General features: G+C 52.6%; 1 protein-coding gene and 1 pseudogene across 1 annotated transcript in view; one reads left to right on the top strand and one right to left on the bottom strand.

Annotated features, from left to right (window-relative positions):
- Nucleotides 1-6,643, top strand: part of LOC119097789 (serine/threonine-protein kinase/endoribonuclease IRE1) — a 39,224-nt gene extending 32,581 nt beyond the window's left edge. Inside the window, exons 27-30 of the mRNA XM_037220760.1 lie at nucleotides 2,880-3,079; nucleotides 3,630-3,739; nucleotides 4,619-4,875; nucleotides 5,873-6,643. Coding sequence (XP_037076655.1) covers nucleotides 2,880-3,079; nucleotides 3,630-3,739; nucleotides 4,619-4,875; nucleotides 5,873-6,449 — 1,144 coding nt within the window. The 3' untranslated portion in view covers nucleotides 6,450-6,643. The remainder of the gene's footprint in view (nucleotides 1-2,879; nucleotides 3,080-3,629; nucleotides 3,740-4,618; nucleotides 4,876-5,872) is intronic.
- Nucleotides 1,792-1,967, bottom strand: LOC119097807 (uncharacterized; annotated as a pseudogene).
- Nucleotides 6,644-13,328: the final 6,685 nt, after the last annotated feature.

The raw sequence follows: 13,328 nt of genomic DNA, 5'->3' as shown, positions 1-13,328 counted from the left end.
GTTTAACTTGGTTTTTAGAACACCACGGCGTTTTACAAACACCAGTGTGGCTTAGAAAGAATCGCAGCACAGTTGACAATCTTTTAGTTCTTGACACTGCGATTCGTATGGGATTTAAAGCAATCCGACACATAGGCGCAGTGTTCTTTGACATAGAGGGTGCCTATGACACCACATGGCGTCAAGGCATCCTTCTCAAGCTACACAGGTATGGTATACGCGGCAATATGGGGACCTTTCTTCAAAACTTTCTAGTTTTCTAGTTTCTAGTTCTTTTAGTATGGCCAGCAAGTGATACTTAAGGGCAAATGCAAATTCCGAAAAAGGAAATATTTATGATGCTTATGGCGCATTGCTCTTTATCGGTTATGTGTGTGTGGTTTATCGTATTTATAGTTATATTGCAATGACCTGTGATGGATTTGGCCCCAGATGACAATTGAGCTTCTCCAAATTTCGTCGGCGACAGAAAAGACACATTTCCAATAACCAATAATAACCCTGCTCCCATTTTCCAACGGCGAACGCTGCTTGCCTCCCTTGATTTGTCAAGGAGCTCGATATTAGCATTCTGCTTTGAGCCCATGTAATGGAAATTCTTTATACCGCCATTTTTTGAAAAACCAACTTGAGAGTACAAAAACATCAGAAATGACGCGGTAGACGTCGAAATTAGATTAGCAAAACAATTTCAGAGACCCGTGTACTTCCGAAAAGGCGCCTGCTCCGAGTGTGCCCGAGTCAATGGGCACAAACATGTACGATTTGTTGCGCTCTAGTCCCCGCTGTCAGGCCGATGCGACCCACAGTCACATTTTAGAGGAAAGATGCTCCCCGATCCAGGGATCGCAATCCAGGCGCTGCACGACTGCCGTGAGAAGCAGACTAAAACGTCTGCTTCTCGCCTCCTCTCACTCACCTTCTCACTTCTTCTCACCTTCTCTTCTGAAACCTGCATCCCCTTCGGCAGGTAAACGTGGACATTATCTGTTCCGAGTGTCGCGCGATGTGTAAATGTCACCTATAGTTTGCCGACTTCTGTTGCCGACTTGTTGCAAGTTGAGCGCGGCGTCGTGCTGAGTCACGTGGTACAGGGCGGCCGTGCTTCGGAAGCGAAGACACCCACGCAGGTGTGGAACGGGCCAGCAACGGCGCCAGGCCAGCAAGGGCGCACGGCCTCCGGCTGCGGTGCTCGTGCGCTGGAGCAGGGCAGACAGCCGACCATTGGCCGACCTGCAGGCGATGCGTGAATGTCACGCCGCCGACAGAGACATCTGGCGTGGGGCGTGCAAAACTGTTATGGACAGCCGGCGGCCATGGTCATTGTCAGGCGCTTCGTCTGTATCGCGTTGGCTTGTACAACCCTGTGATGCGTTGGCGCTGCATGTTGCCGGCCTGACGGCACGCGCTGTTGGTGACATGGCATCGGCCGGCTTTGAGCTGTTGTCAATGATGTGCTTTCGCCCGTCGCCATGGTGTTGAAATTTGATGGCTGTTGTTGTTTTGTGTTGGTTTTGTTTTTTGGGGTCTGTTTCTCGTTGTTTTGTCATGTATTCATTGATTTTGTTGTTTGGCTCTCGCCATTGTGTGTTTGTGCAGGGTTTTGTTACGCGGATGCGTGTCATCTGCATGTAACCGCAGCAAGCTGGCATCGGGCGAGGCATCTGAGGTGATGCGTGTTGGCTGTGCGCCAGCAGCGGTGCGCATGCAGCATAAGCGCCAACCCATATTGAAACGCATACTGATTATACATGTATTAGAACATATTGATTTATTGACACCGCTGACAGCATAAAATGGGCCGATCCTGGCTGTAGTGCAATGCCAGGCCAACCCGCGGCAGGGCGGGAGCAAGCTCCACTAACCCCGCCATGTTCAAAATCAGTTTAATATTCTGGTCACCATGTAGGGGACGTATCAGATATTAAGCTGATAAGAACAGATTTGTTATTCGTCAAAGTACATGTTTGATTACAGGGAATAGGAAAAAGAAAAACGGATGCGCTCCAGGCTCTGGGGTGCCTGTACACGGGACACAATGTTTTTACAAACTAATACAATATATCCTCACAACCCCACGGCACGGCGCAGCGTGCCGCCAATGGGGTGGGGCGCGGGTTCCCCTCCCTCCCCATGGTGAGCAGGGGGGGGGGCAGGCCGTCGGCGGGGGCCGCTTCAGGCCCCGTTAAACGCTGCATGGATTGCAGCCACACTGATAACACATCACGCGCTGACACCGCCCAGGTGCACGGCGAGCGTGCGGCGCCGAAACGCGGCGCAGGATCGTAGCCGCAAGGGCGGTGTGCCTTCGGCGACCTCACCGCGGCCAGACGAGACGGCCGCGGTGTCCAAAGACAATGGACAAGGAAGGGAGGGGAAAACCCACAGCCGGCCGGCCAGCCAAGGGAAGGGGGGGGCTACACCCCGGAGTGCTACAAGCAGTCCGGGGGTGGGGGGAACATCTCGTGTTGATTCCATATGATTTCACTACTGCACCGATCAGATAATAATCAGTACAACACGTGCACACGTGTCGCCAGCAGAAAAAAGGGGAAGGGGGAATCTCTTGATCATTGTCGCGTGATAACACCAATATACGGATTAGATGAGAATCAGTAGCACACAATTCAGGCAATGGGGGCAACATCTCGTGGTGATTGTCATTTGATTGCGCCAATACACGGATCAAATAAGGATCAATGGTACCCACACAGTGGGCATACAACCCTAAGGGGGAACATCTCGTGATACGGTGACTACAACTAATACACAGATCAAATAAGACACTGAGGGAAGGGGGGGGGGGGGGGCGGGCAGGGCCGGCCGGCGGCCCGTTGGTGGCTGCGGTGGGCGTCTGGTCTGCGCCAGGCGTCCGCCAGACCAGGGCTGCGACAGGCGTCCGTCAGAGGGCTTCTGGTGCCGGCGTCGGCGGCCGGGAACGGCGCGAGCGTCGCGATGGACTCCGAAGTGGAGTCGCCTCTGCGAGAAGTGAGCGTGGCCGACATTGGCTGCCTGATTGAGCGTCTTCAGGAGCATGGAGTGCATGGTGCAAAGGGTTTGTCAGTGATTGTTGTCGCAGGTAGGTAGTCTGTGAGTATTAACCGGTGGTTCAGGTCCATGTTTGTTTGCATTAACCGAGGTTCAGGTTCAGGTCGATGTTTGTCCGCACCTTAGACATCTTGAGCTATTTCGAAGAGGCATCAATTTTCAGCTGTATTTGTTTCATTGCTAGTTAAAACGTAACACAGTCGTAAACAGCCGTTATGGGCGCAGCATTATCTCGGGTTCGACGCACCCTAGAATCCAAATCGTCATCATGTCATTAAAACGCTTGAGTTTGCGGCTTGTCTTGATGCCGGTCACTGATTCGCCAATCAGCGAAGCACGAATTGGCTGATTGGCCGGAATTGCGGTTTGCTGATTGGTACACACGAAGCGTTGTGGGGGCCATCAACACAAAGCCGTGGGAGTTGAAACTATGTCCCAGGGCATACGTCCGCTTGCCGCCTCGTATACATAGCACCACACGAATGCCAAACCACTTTCGAGCGGGAACGAGTCGTTTTCATAAGTTGTGGTGCCCCTGCTAAGGGTGATCCAGTAACTGTGACGCACTTTCTCGCCTCCAGAGTCGGTGTCTGCTCCTGCTCTTACAGAGCGGCGTCAACCCACATGTCCCTGCCGCATCTATGCCAGCCAAGAGTCTGGTCAAACGCCCCTGGTCGTCATAACAATTACGGTAAGTTCGCTCATGGAACATAAACAGAGTCTTAATGACCGGACTATGGGTGTGGCTATCTCTGGACGACGTGCGCCACATGGCCAGTGACGCACGACTGAAGGAGTAGTCAAATAATTTACCGATAATTAGCACCTTGGATACTTCCGCAAGTGTTAACCAGTTCATGAATAGTGTCGAGGTGAGGACCACTGGCTTGTGTGCGTGCGTGCGTGCGTGTGTGCGTGGTGTGCGGTGTGGCGTGCGTGCGTGCGTGCGTGCGTGCGTGTGCGTGTGTGTGTGTTGGTGTTGTGTGGTGTGTGTGTGTGCGTGCGTGGGTGGTGCGTGGGGTGTGTGTGTGCGTGCGTGCGTGCGTGCGTGGGTGGGTGTGTCATGGGCTTTACGACGCACTCATCTGCTGAGGCTGTATGGCGTCGCCTGCCTCTCGCCCAATTTTGGTGAGCATGGCGGTAACTCTACCTTTTCTACCTGTCCATTCAAGGTCCCTGGCCCTGCAGGCATTCCATTGCACCTTGTACTTTGAACACCTAATGATCTGGTTCTGTTGCGCATGAGCGAGGTAAGCCACGCAGTTGTGATTCCAAAGTCCATTCGCGACATTCGGTGTTCGGTCCGTTTCCCGTCAAGGGTGTTTTCACGTGGGGCTTGTTCTCTTATTTCCCCCCTATGGACTCATATGTGCACTGATCTGATATCCCAGCGAGTCACTTCAGTATCTCCGGCGATTACACCTAGGGTAGTCAATTAGCGTGCGACAATGCCGCTCGCTCTTCCTGCTCAGGCGCCAGTGCCGTCACCTCCGCCCCGTTTCGGTCGGCGGTGGCCCAGTCCACCGCCTGGTTCCGTCGCGGCTAACGCCAGCCCTTGTTCCGCCCCCAGCGTCAGTGGCACGGCCATCACGCGCTGGGCGTGTTCGCACGAGAGGACGCGGCGAGCCTGCGGTGCCTGGCCGCGGCCCTGCGCGCCCCGGGCCTCCAGCTCTGGGGCACGCCCTTCACCGCCGACGGCGTGCCCCTGCACGTGGCACACGTGCTGAGGACGGCCGCCGAGGAACGAGGCCTCACGTGGGACGGGCTCGCGCCGTTTGACCTCTTCGTGCAGGAGAGTTGCCAGCCGCCGGAGCACGTGCTTGAATGGTAGGTCAGGTGTGGTCATAGCGGGACACAGGCGGCCTCCCGCACTCAGAACGGGCACGTGGGAGTGGCTAGGGTCTTCCACCGGGGAATCTGGCCACGGGGAAGCGAGTGGGAAGTGGCTGGCGTCAGGATTTTGGTGTCATTTCTTGGGCCGAAGGTAAGAGTTTGGGATGTAACCAGGACTTTCGTGGGATGGGATGGGATGTAATCAGTAACCAGGATGTAAGAGTTTGGGATGTAGCCAGTAAGCAGGACTCCCAGATGCTCCAATACACATTATATTCCGGGAGGCTGGCTGGCTGAAGCATGGGTCGGCCCGCCGGGCATGCGCATACGCAGGCTTACCCTTTCCTCCCGGACAGCTGGCTTGATCCGCCGCTGTGTGTAAGACAAGGGTCCCGTTATTCATCCGTGTCCGTATTCCGTTATCCAAATGGTATGTCAAGTTCCATGCGTCCACCTTTAGTCTTACGAATATGTGCATTATGTTGGGGAGACTGAACGAGCAGGAATAACCGAAGCCGAGCAACATACATATCTGAGTTCTACGGGAAGTGGGTTCTGGGTAGAGAACGCTTAAGTTTGCCTCAAAATAAGCTCACACCGCTCGCTGTTTTTGATGGCATAAGATGTTGTCATAGCTATTCAGACTATAAACGAAGGCATGCAATTATGCTATGAAGAAGTCTCGTTCTGCACGGATTGCGACTGATGGCTGGTAGATGGGGTGAAACGTCAGGCATGTTTTCTAGAGCTTAAAAGTAAGACAAACTACCCCTACACTGCTGCCTTGGCTCTGGGGGCGTGTAGCTAGCTCCACTGCTTTCCCTTCCGTTTCTACCCGCTTCTACTGTTGTGATGTGTTCGTTTTGAGGGCAGCTGTGATGTTTTACGCCGTCTTTTGGTGCGGTTATCAGTAGAACACGAGCTAAGTTATCAGCACAAAACAGCTCTCGAAACCACGATGCCATCCGCTGCGCCCACCCTCTGCCGACAGCCCAGCCGGTGTCGTCATCCGCCCGCTCAATGAGGGACATGTGGACCAAGTGAAGCGCTTCTGGGAGTACTCCGACCACGTCCCGGGCGTCGACGGCATCATCAGAGACGGCGTTTTACGGGGCCTTTCCGCCGGTGCGTTCAGCCACGGGGCATCGCCTCCGCCATCGTCAACAGCATCAGCTTCGGCAGTCGCGCCGATCTCGTCACAGACCTCCCCTCCGGTCTTGCCGTCAGCTTTGCCCTCTGCATCGCATCCAGCATCGCCTTCAGCATCGTCTTCAGCATCGTCGTCGGCAACATCTTCATTGTCGTCACTTGATAACGAGCGGCTGATGTCCTGGGCTGTGGTAGACAGGAACGGCGGCATCGGCTTCCTGCACACGCTGGCGACGCAGCGGCGGCGCGGCCTGGGCCGGCTAGTGCTAGCGCACCTGACACAGCTCTGCCTGCAGCACGGTCTGCCCTGTGTTGTGTGCACGAGACCCGTGAACACGGGCGTCATGCGCGCCCTGGCTGCGCTGCGGTATGAGCGTGCGTATTCGGCCGTGTGGGCCGACGTCGGTGGTCGAGGGTAGCCCCGACAGATGGGGCTGAGAGCGGTGACGTCGCGAGGTAGACTCGTCGCTGTGGGCGTGGTGGGAAATGTACGGTTAGCCTTGCTAGAGAATTCACAGGGTTATTCTAGTTTATTCTAGTTCAAGGCTTCTGATTCTAGTGGGGACATTGGTGACCGCTTGGAAAGGTGTTCGTAGTGCAGTTGTATGCGCCCTGCGCCCCTGCTGGGACGGGGCGCGGCACGTGGTCAGGTTCGCAGGCCGGCTCCGGCCGCGCGGCAGACGCGCGCCGCCGCCGCAGTTCGCACGGCCCCGGCTCGCGGCCCCCGCTGTCGGAGAGTCGCCGTTCGGAGAGCAGCGAATGCAGGTGCTTGCAGCCCTGACGGTGCGATACTAAAATACAGAGAAGATGTGGTGAAACACTTGGCGCCTCATTACAGAAGGGACGATACGAAGAGCGATTAGGCGTTGGATAATGGTGCGTAGTAGATACGCCAGTCAGGGCGTAAGAAAGGTATGTAGCTCAGGTCTGTCATTTCGACATTATACTGAAGTGCCGTGACACACATAACGCTGGTCATTGTTCTTGCGGGGGCTCTGCGTTCTTTCTGTAATATAGTCGCTGCCCACAGAAAGGACCTTTGCTTCAAAAGCGGGTTCCCGATGACACAAGTATTTTGATTGACTTGTGAGAGCGTGCATGATGCTCCAGAAAAATGTTTGTTCAAGTGACAAGTATATGACTAGCGTGTATTGCTTGTTGCCTAGTCTGTTGTTGGTTCTCCTGCTTGCATGCCAGCTTTTTATAGAATATCTGCTGACGTTTTACATGATATCTGCTTGCTCAATCAATGGCTAATAAAACACGCAGCAGAGTTGGTAGGGCTTTGCCACATTTGCCACGCTGTTGCAAAATAAGAAACACGCGCCGTTTTGTCCGTGATGTGGGTCAGGAACGGCCAAACAATTGCTAAATTTAGTAGCTTGGCTTTCCCTTTACCAGCAAAGAGTGAATCCAAATACGTGTGGTCCTCACATCATTGGACAATGCTGACAACTTGCGTAAATAACTGTATTCGCAACTACAGACTGGAATCTGGAAGACAGTTTTGAGACAAAGGAACCAGAGGTCGTAGACGTTAATTCAATTAATTTAATTTTACGCGGTCATTGAAATGGGTATGCGCAAGAGTGAGGTGTGTTATTCATCTGATACCCGTCCATTCGGCCCGGTCACGCGCGGACCAATGGGAATCAATAGGCAGTGCACTTTCACAGACGGTTGCGAATTGTCTAATCACGTATGCGATTGAGAGGCCGGAAGATAGAGTCAGCACTTTCTCGAACTGGAGAAGGCATGTCGTTTTTCCTCCACGTGGACTTCGCGCAGCCTCACGCCTCTAAACGTAGTCTCATTGACGTACGCAATATCTTGGCAAAACATCACTGAGGCACTGTAATTTTGGATAAAGCGATGGTGCACACTAAACGTTATGGGGACCAATACGTGCCATCAGTCGCATCTGCGCCATCCTAATCTCATTCTGCCGGCGCCCAGCAAACAAAGTTGAAGGTTCCGTGCAGATGTTCACCTCTCAGTCGCCGTTGCCGTTGACGATAACGTGCTTCAGCTGCTCCTTCGTCGGCCGGCCACCCGCTTAGTGAGCGTACTTCGTCGGTCGTCAGGCCTCCGGTATTCCCCGCTGCTGCTGCTCAGGCCGATGAATGCCGGCCGACCGCCAGTAACGCCACATCCCGGTTAGCTGCCTCGTCGGGCGCGAGTCTCACGCTGCCTCTCCGCACCACGCCCCGGCACAGGATAGTGACAATGCCATGATCGGAGGTGGCGCTCTCCGTCCTGAGGGAGGACATGCCGGACACCGTCGCGCCTGCCGGGGAGAGGCGCGCAGTACCCGCTCCCACAGCAGCGACGGAAGAGTGGCTACCAGGTCAGCGCATGGCTGCGACGGTGAATGGAACAATAGCGCGACTTTCGCGATGTCGCGCCACCCGCCACGATGTGGATGATCGCGCCACGATGTGGATGATCACGCCGCGATGTGGGTGATCGCGCCACGATGTGAGAGGGGAACCAGGACAATTCGAACGGAGGGAGGCTGGTCAGAGGCGTGTGCCGTGGAATGTCAGCGCCGACGCCACACGTGGGCGTCTTCGTCAAAACGGTCGGAGAACTTTGAACGCATGGGAGTGCGACAGTTGTGCCAACACGGATATATACTGATATCGCGCTGTGAACAAGTCTGTTTACATAACATGTAAAATTGTGATGTGCTTGTGGTCTGGAAATTTTTAGAGGCTGCCTTCGCTCAACCCACACTCTAATCTCCCAATAATTCACAGTAAGAAATTATTTAAGAGCTTTTTTGTTGCTAAATTTTCTCAGCCCCGTTTATTCAGGTGTGAACTCGAACATTTACTTCCTGACTATCTCACTCGCATATTTCTCAAGTTTATTTGCTTATCCACATCCCGAGACAAGAACACGACTGGCAAACCGCTCGTGCGTGTTCAGACGTCTCCCTCGGCCTGTGACGGCGACAGCTGACGCCGGGTGGCTCCGCCGACCCCCCGCGCAGTGGTCCCTCCGAAAGTGGACGATTCTCTCGGGATGTTCGCAACGGTCGCCTGTCTGTTGCTGCTGCTTTCGACGGGCGGAGCAAGTGCCGCGTGTCCAACAGACGCGCCCGTCGTGCACGGGCTCTGCTACTGGCGCAAGCTGTTCCCCACGAGTCACGAGGAGGCGGTGGTCTGGTGCGAGGTGGCTGCTCAGGACGCGCGCCTCGCACTCGTCCGAGACGCCGCCGCCAACAGAGCCGTGACGTCACTGACCTACGGCACGCCGGCCTTCATCGGCCTGACCCGCGACGGCGACATATATAGGTGGGCCGACGGAGGTGCCCTGGAGTACGCCCACTGGGCGGCTGGGCAGCCGGCGGACGGGTGGCTCGGCTGTGTCGTGACCAACGCCGACGGCAACGGCGGCTGGGGCACGGCCAACTGCACCGAAACACTCGACTTTGTGTGCTCGGCTCCAGCAAAGTCGACGCTGGACAACGTCAACTCTACATAGGAGTGGATAAACTCGGTCCGGGGAGACAGACCCGGGGATTAGCTGTTTGTTGATGTCTCTGAGATGGTAGAATACAATTGTTGCCGGACATTTTTGCAACACAAACTGCGCACTGCTGGTGTGCTGCGAGGGCATTATTAGGTATATGTTTTCGATAGTGCATCGCAACAAAAAAGAGGTGCAGATGGTTCATAAGTTTATGTATGCCAACAAGCAGAGTATAATGTGTGTATGAGGAGGGCTATGCAGATATTCCCCAGGTGTCTAAAAGTGAAGAAAATAACGGTTCACACACGAAGATAACATGAGCCCCATGGACTGCGCCTCTCAGATGCGGACACAGAATTTTGCCCTGCATAGAATGTTTCTTGAAACGGGTCACCTGTACTCTGAGGACACCCAGGAGGCACCATTGGCCATTAACAGATACACATGCGCATACATGCAAACATACATACATGTATATATATAGGTATCGATATAGATATAGATATAGATATAGATATAGATTAGATTATATATATATATATGTATATATATATATATATATATATATATATATATATATATATATATATATATATATACATATATAAGCAGTAAACATTTGATGGTCGGGATGGCAGCCGCTATCATTTTTTGATTCGTCGACGTTCCCATACAATTTTGAGTCATGATCCGGACACAAGGGCACGAAGCCACAGGAAAATAACAGTACATTTAACAGGCATAGCTGGACAGAGTAATGGCCGTAGGTAACATAATTATACTTAACTTTTCTGCCCGTGCAGCCCAAAAAAGTACGATTGGTTCACAAGGCTACAATTGCTATCCATCAGGGTGTTAAAATTGCGCGCAAATAAGTCGTGTTGAATTGTGTTAGTTATGACTGCTACCATTTATAGCGATGCATGTTAAATGTGCCTTTATTTCGTAGTACATTTGTACCCTTGTGTCCTGAAGGTGATGTGCCATTGTATCGAAACGTTGGTGAATTATATGAATGATAATGACTGTTGTCCTGGCCATTAAGTTTTCTACGGTTTCTTCCTATCTGAGAATTTGCCAGATGTGTGAACACACACACACACACACACACACAGACACACACACACACACACACACACACACACAACACACACACACACACACACACACACACACACACAACACACACACACACACACACACACACGCACACACACACACACACACACACACACACACACACACACACACACAACACACACACACACACACACACACACACACGCACACACACACACACCACACGCACACACACACACACACACACATATATATATATATACACACATATATATATATATATATATATATATATATATATATATATATATATATGTATAATGTATATATATAAACATATATATACGTGTATGTGTATGTGTGTATGTGTTATGTATGATTTTTTATTTTCCGTACGTTGCCTTAAACATTGTCTATTAGGTATAAAAGTAATTGGCCAAGAAAGCCGATAAACATGTGTACCTTTACGTATACTCTTGGCTATGAATCGTTTTGAATACATTGTAATAAATTCCCAAAAAAACACTACCAGGGATGAGTTTCTCAGAGTAACTTGACACCTAGCACTACGTAGTTTTTCGGTTCATGTCGGCAATCGATAAACTTCAAATCTTAACATAAAACACAAGCATGCCCCACAAGCTACAGCACCAGCAACACAACGTTCTTCTCATTGGGTAATGCTCACCACATTTGTCTTGATGCAAATATATTAATACACTGTATGTTGTATGTAACATGCATATGTAATATGTTAAACATAATACTGCCACCTTGATTTCAGTTACACAGGCAGAACTTATGATCCCCGTAGGAACTGCAAACGCCGACGCGTTGCCTAGATGACAGTTAGTCAGACCGATCCGACTATTGCAAGCTGTCTTCGTGTTTACACTGTCATTTTCTGAACTTTTAGACACCTGAGACATATTATTATGCCCCTCCCCACCCCATATACACACAACGCCTTGGTTGATAGCGTTTGTGACCTATTTAACATTTAGCATTTTAGCATTTGCGAGCTAACAAACCATCGGTACAACCTTATAGTTGCGATACATTGTCGAGGACGTATGTTTAGCCCTGTCCTCACGCCACACCGATAATGCGCAGCGTGTGCAATGAAAAAATGTCGAGCAAACATTTTGTTTTCCCAATCCAGAAAATTCAACAAGCACCTGAACCCGAGCTGGTATTTGTTCACTCCTACGTAGAGTCGACGTCGTCCAGCGTCGAATTCGCTGGAGCCGAGCACACAAAGTCGAGCGTCTCTGTGCAGTTGGCCGTGCCCCAGCCGCCGTTGCCGTCGGCGTTGGTCACGACACAACCAAGCCACCCGTCCGCCGGCTGCCCAGCCGCCCAGTGGGCGTACTCCAGGGCACCTCCGTCGGCCCACCTATATTTGTCGCCGTCGCGCGTCAAGCCGATGAAGGCCGGCGCGCCGTAGGTCAGTGACGTCACGGCTCTGTTGGCGGCGGCGTCTCGGACGAGGGCGAGGTGCGCGTCCTGAGCAGCCACCTCGCACGAAATCACGGCCGCCTCGTGGCCCGCGGGGAACAGCTCGCGCCAGTAGCAGAGCCCGTGCACGGCGGCCGCGTCCCTTGGACACGCGGCACTCACTTCGCCCGCCGCCAGTAGCAGCAACAGACAGGCGACGGTTGCGAACATCGCGAGAGAATCGTCCACTTTCGGAGGAACTACTGGGCGGTGGGTTGGCGGAGGCACCCGGCGTCAGCTGTCTCCGCCACCGGCCGAGGGAGACGTCTAAACACGCACGAGCGGTTTGCCAGTCGCGCGCTTGTCTCGCGATGTGGATAAGCAAATATACTTTCGCGGATAAGATAGATAGCGAGTAAATGATTGAGTTCGCACTGGGCAGACCAAAGCTGGGAATGAATAGCATGGACGACAAAAGCTCGGTTCCTCGTCGATCTGAGCCCAGGGGCCATTTCCCAAGCAAGGACGAAGTAGGGGCCCGCAATTTACATTGGGTACGGCCCATGCAATAGTGGCGGACCCTGTGTTAGTCAGGAGCCCACATCGCCTGACTGTGCCTGTAAGGTGTCCAAAGTCAGCTATGGGAACATTTACTGAAGCGGGAGGGGGGACCGGACCACGAATGTCGGAGGCCTATTTCGTTGGTCGGGGTCCCCTGAAAAAGAAAGGCGATGAGAGCTTATGATGACAGCCCGTCATGAGACAGTGGAAGGCCCTGTGTCAGTCAGAGCCTCCAGTACGGAAGGGGCCCCATGTCAGCTAAGGACATGTGAAGCCATATTAGAGTATCTGTGGCAAGTATGGGATCACCCACGCTCAAGGCTTCCAAATGATGTTTTTCCCCGATACCGCCCGGTCCCATGTAGTCCAGTCTGGTCCGGTTATGTGGTCGTCTTACAAATGCTTGAGCACCAGGCTTCCCTGTCCGTTGTAGCCGCAGCTGGATCCATTCGAACATTGTCGAGCCCCTCCCGTTCTTTTTCGATCGGATTCTACCCCGGCATTTCCCTCAGCGTAAAAAGATGTTCATGCGGCGCGTGATGCCACCCACTTATGCTCTTTTTAACATTTTGCCTGTGTTTGGCATGTCGGTTACATTGATTACAGTTTTTGAGTGATTTCATTCATACATGTGGGTTGTATCGCCCGCGACTTGATCATCCGCGGGACTAGCGGCCTCAGTGAACCCCATACCTCCAATCACGTTTCAAAATGCAGCAACTTGGAAAGCACAGCACGAAAGT

The sequence above is a fragment of the Pollicipes pollicipes genome, unplaced genomic scaffold, assembly GCF_011947565.3.
Source record: "Pollicipes pollicipes isolate AB1234 unplaced genomic scaffold, Ppol_2.1 Scaffold_4404;HRSCAF=5182_pilon_pilon_pilon, whole genome shotgun sequence".
Classification (NCBI taxonomy): Eukaryota; Metazoa; Arthropoda; class Thecostraca; order Pollicipedomorpha; family Pollicipedidae; genus Pollicipes; species Pollicipes pollicipes.
This window is presented reverse-complemented; position numbering and strand designations above follow the sequence as displayed.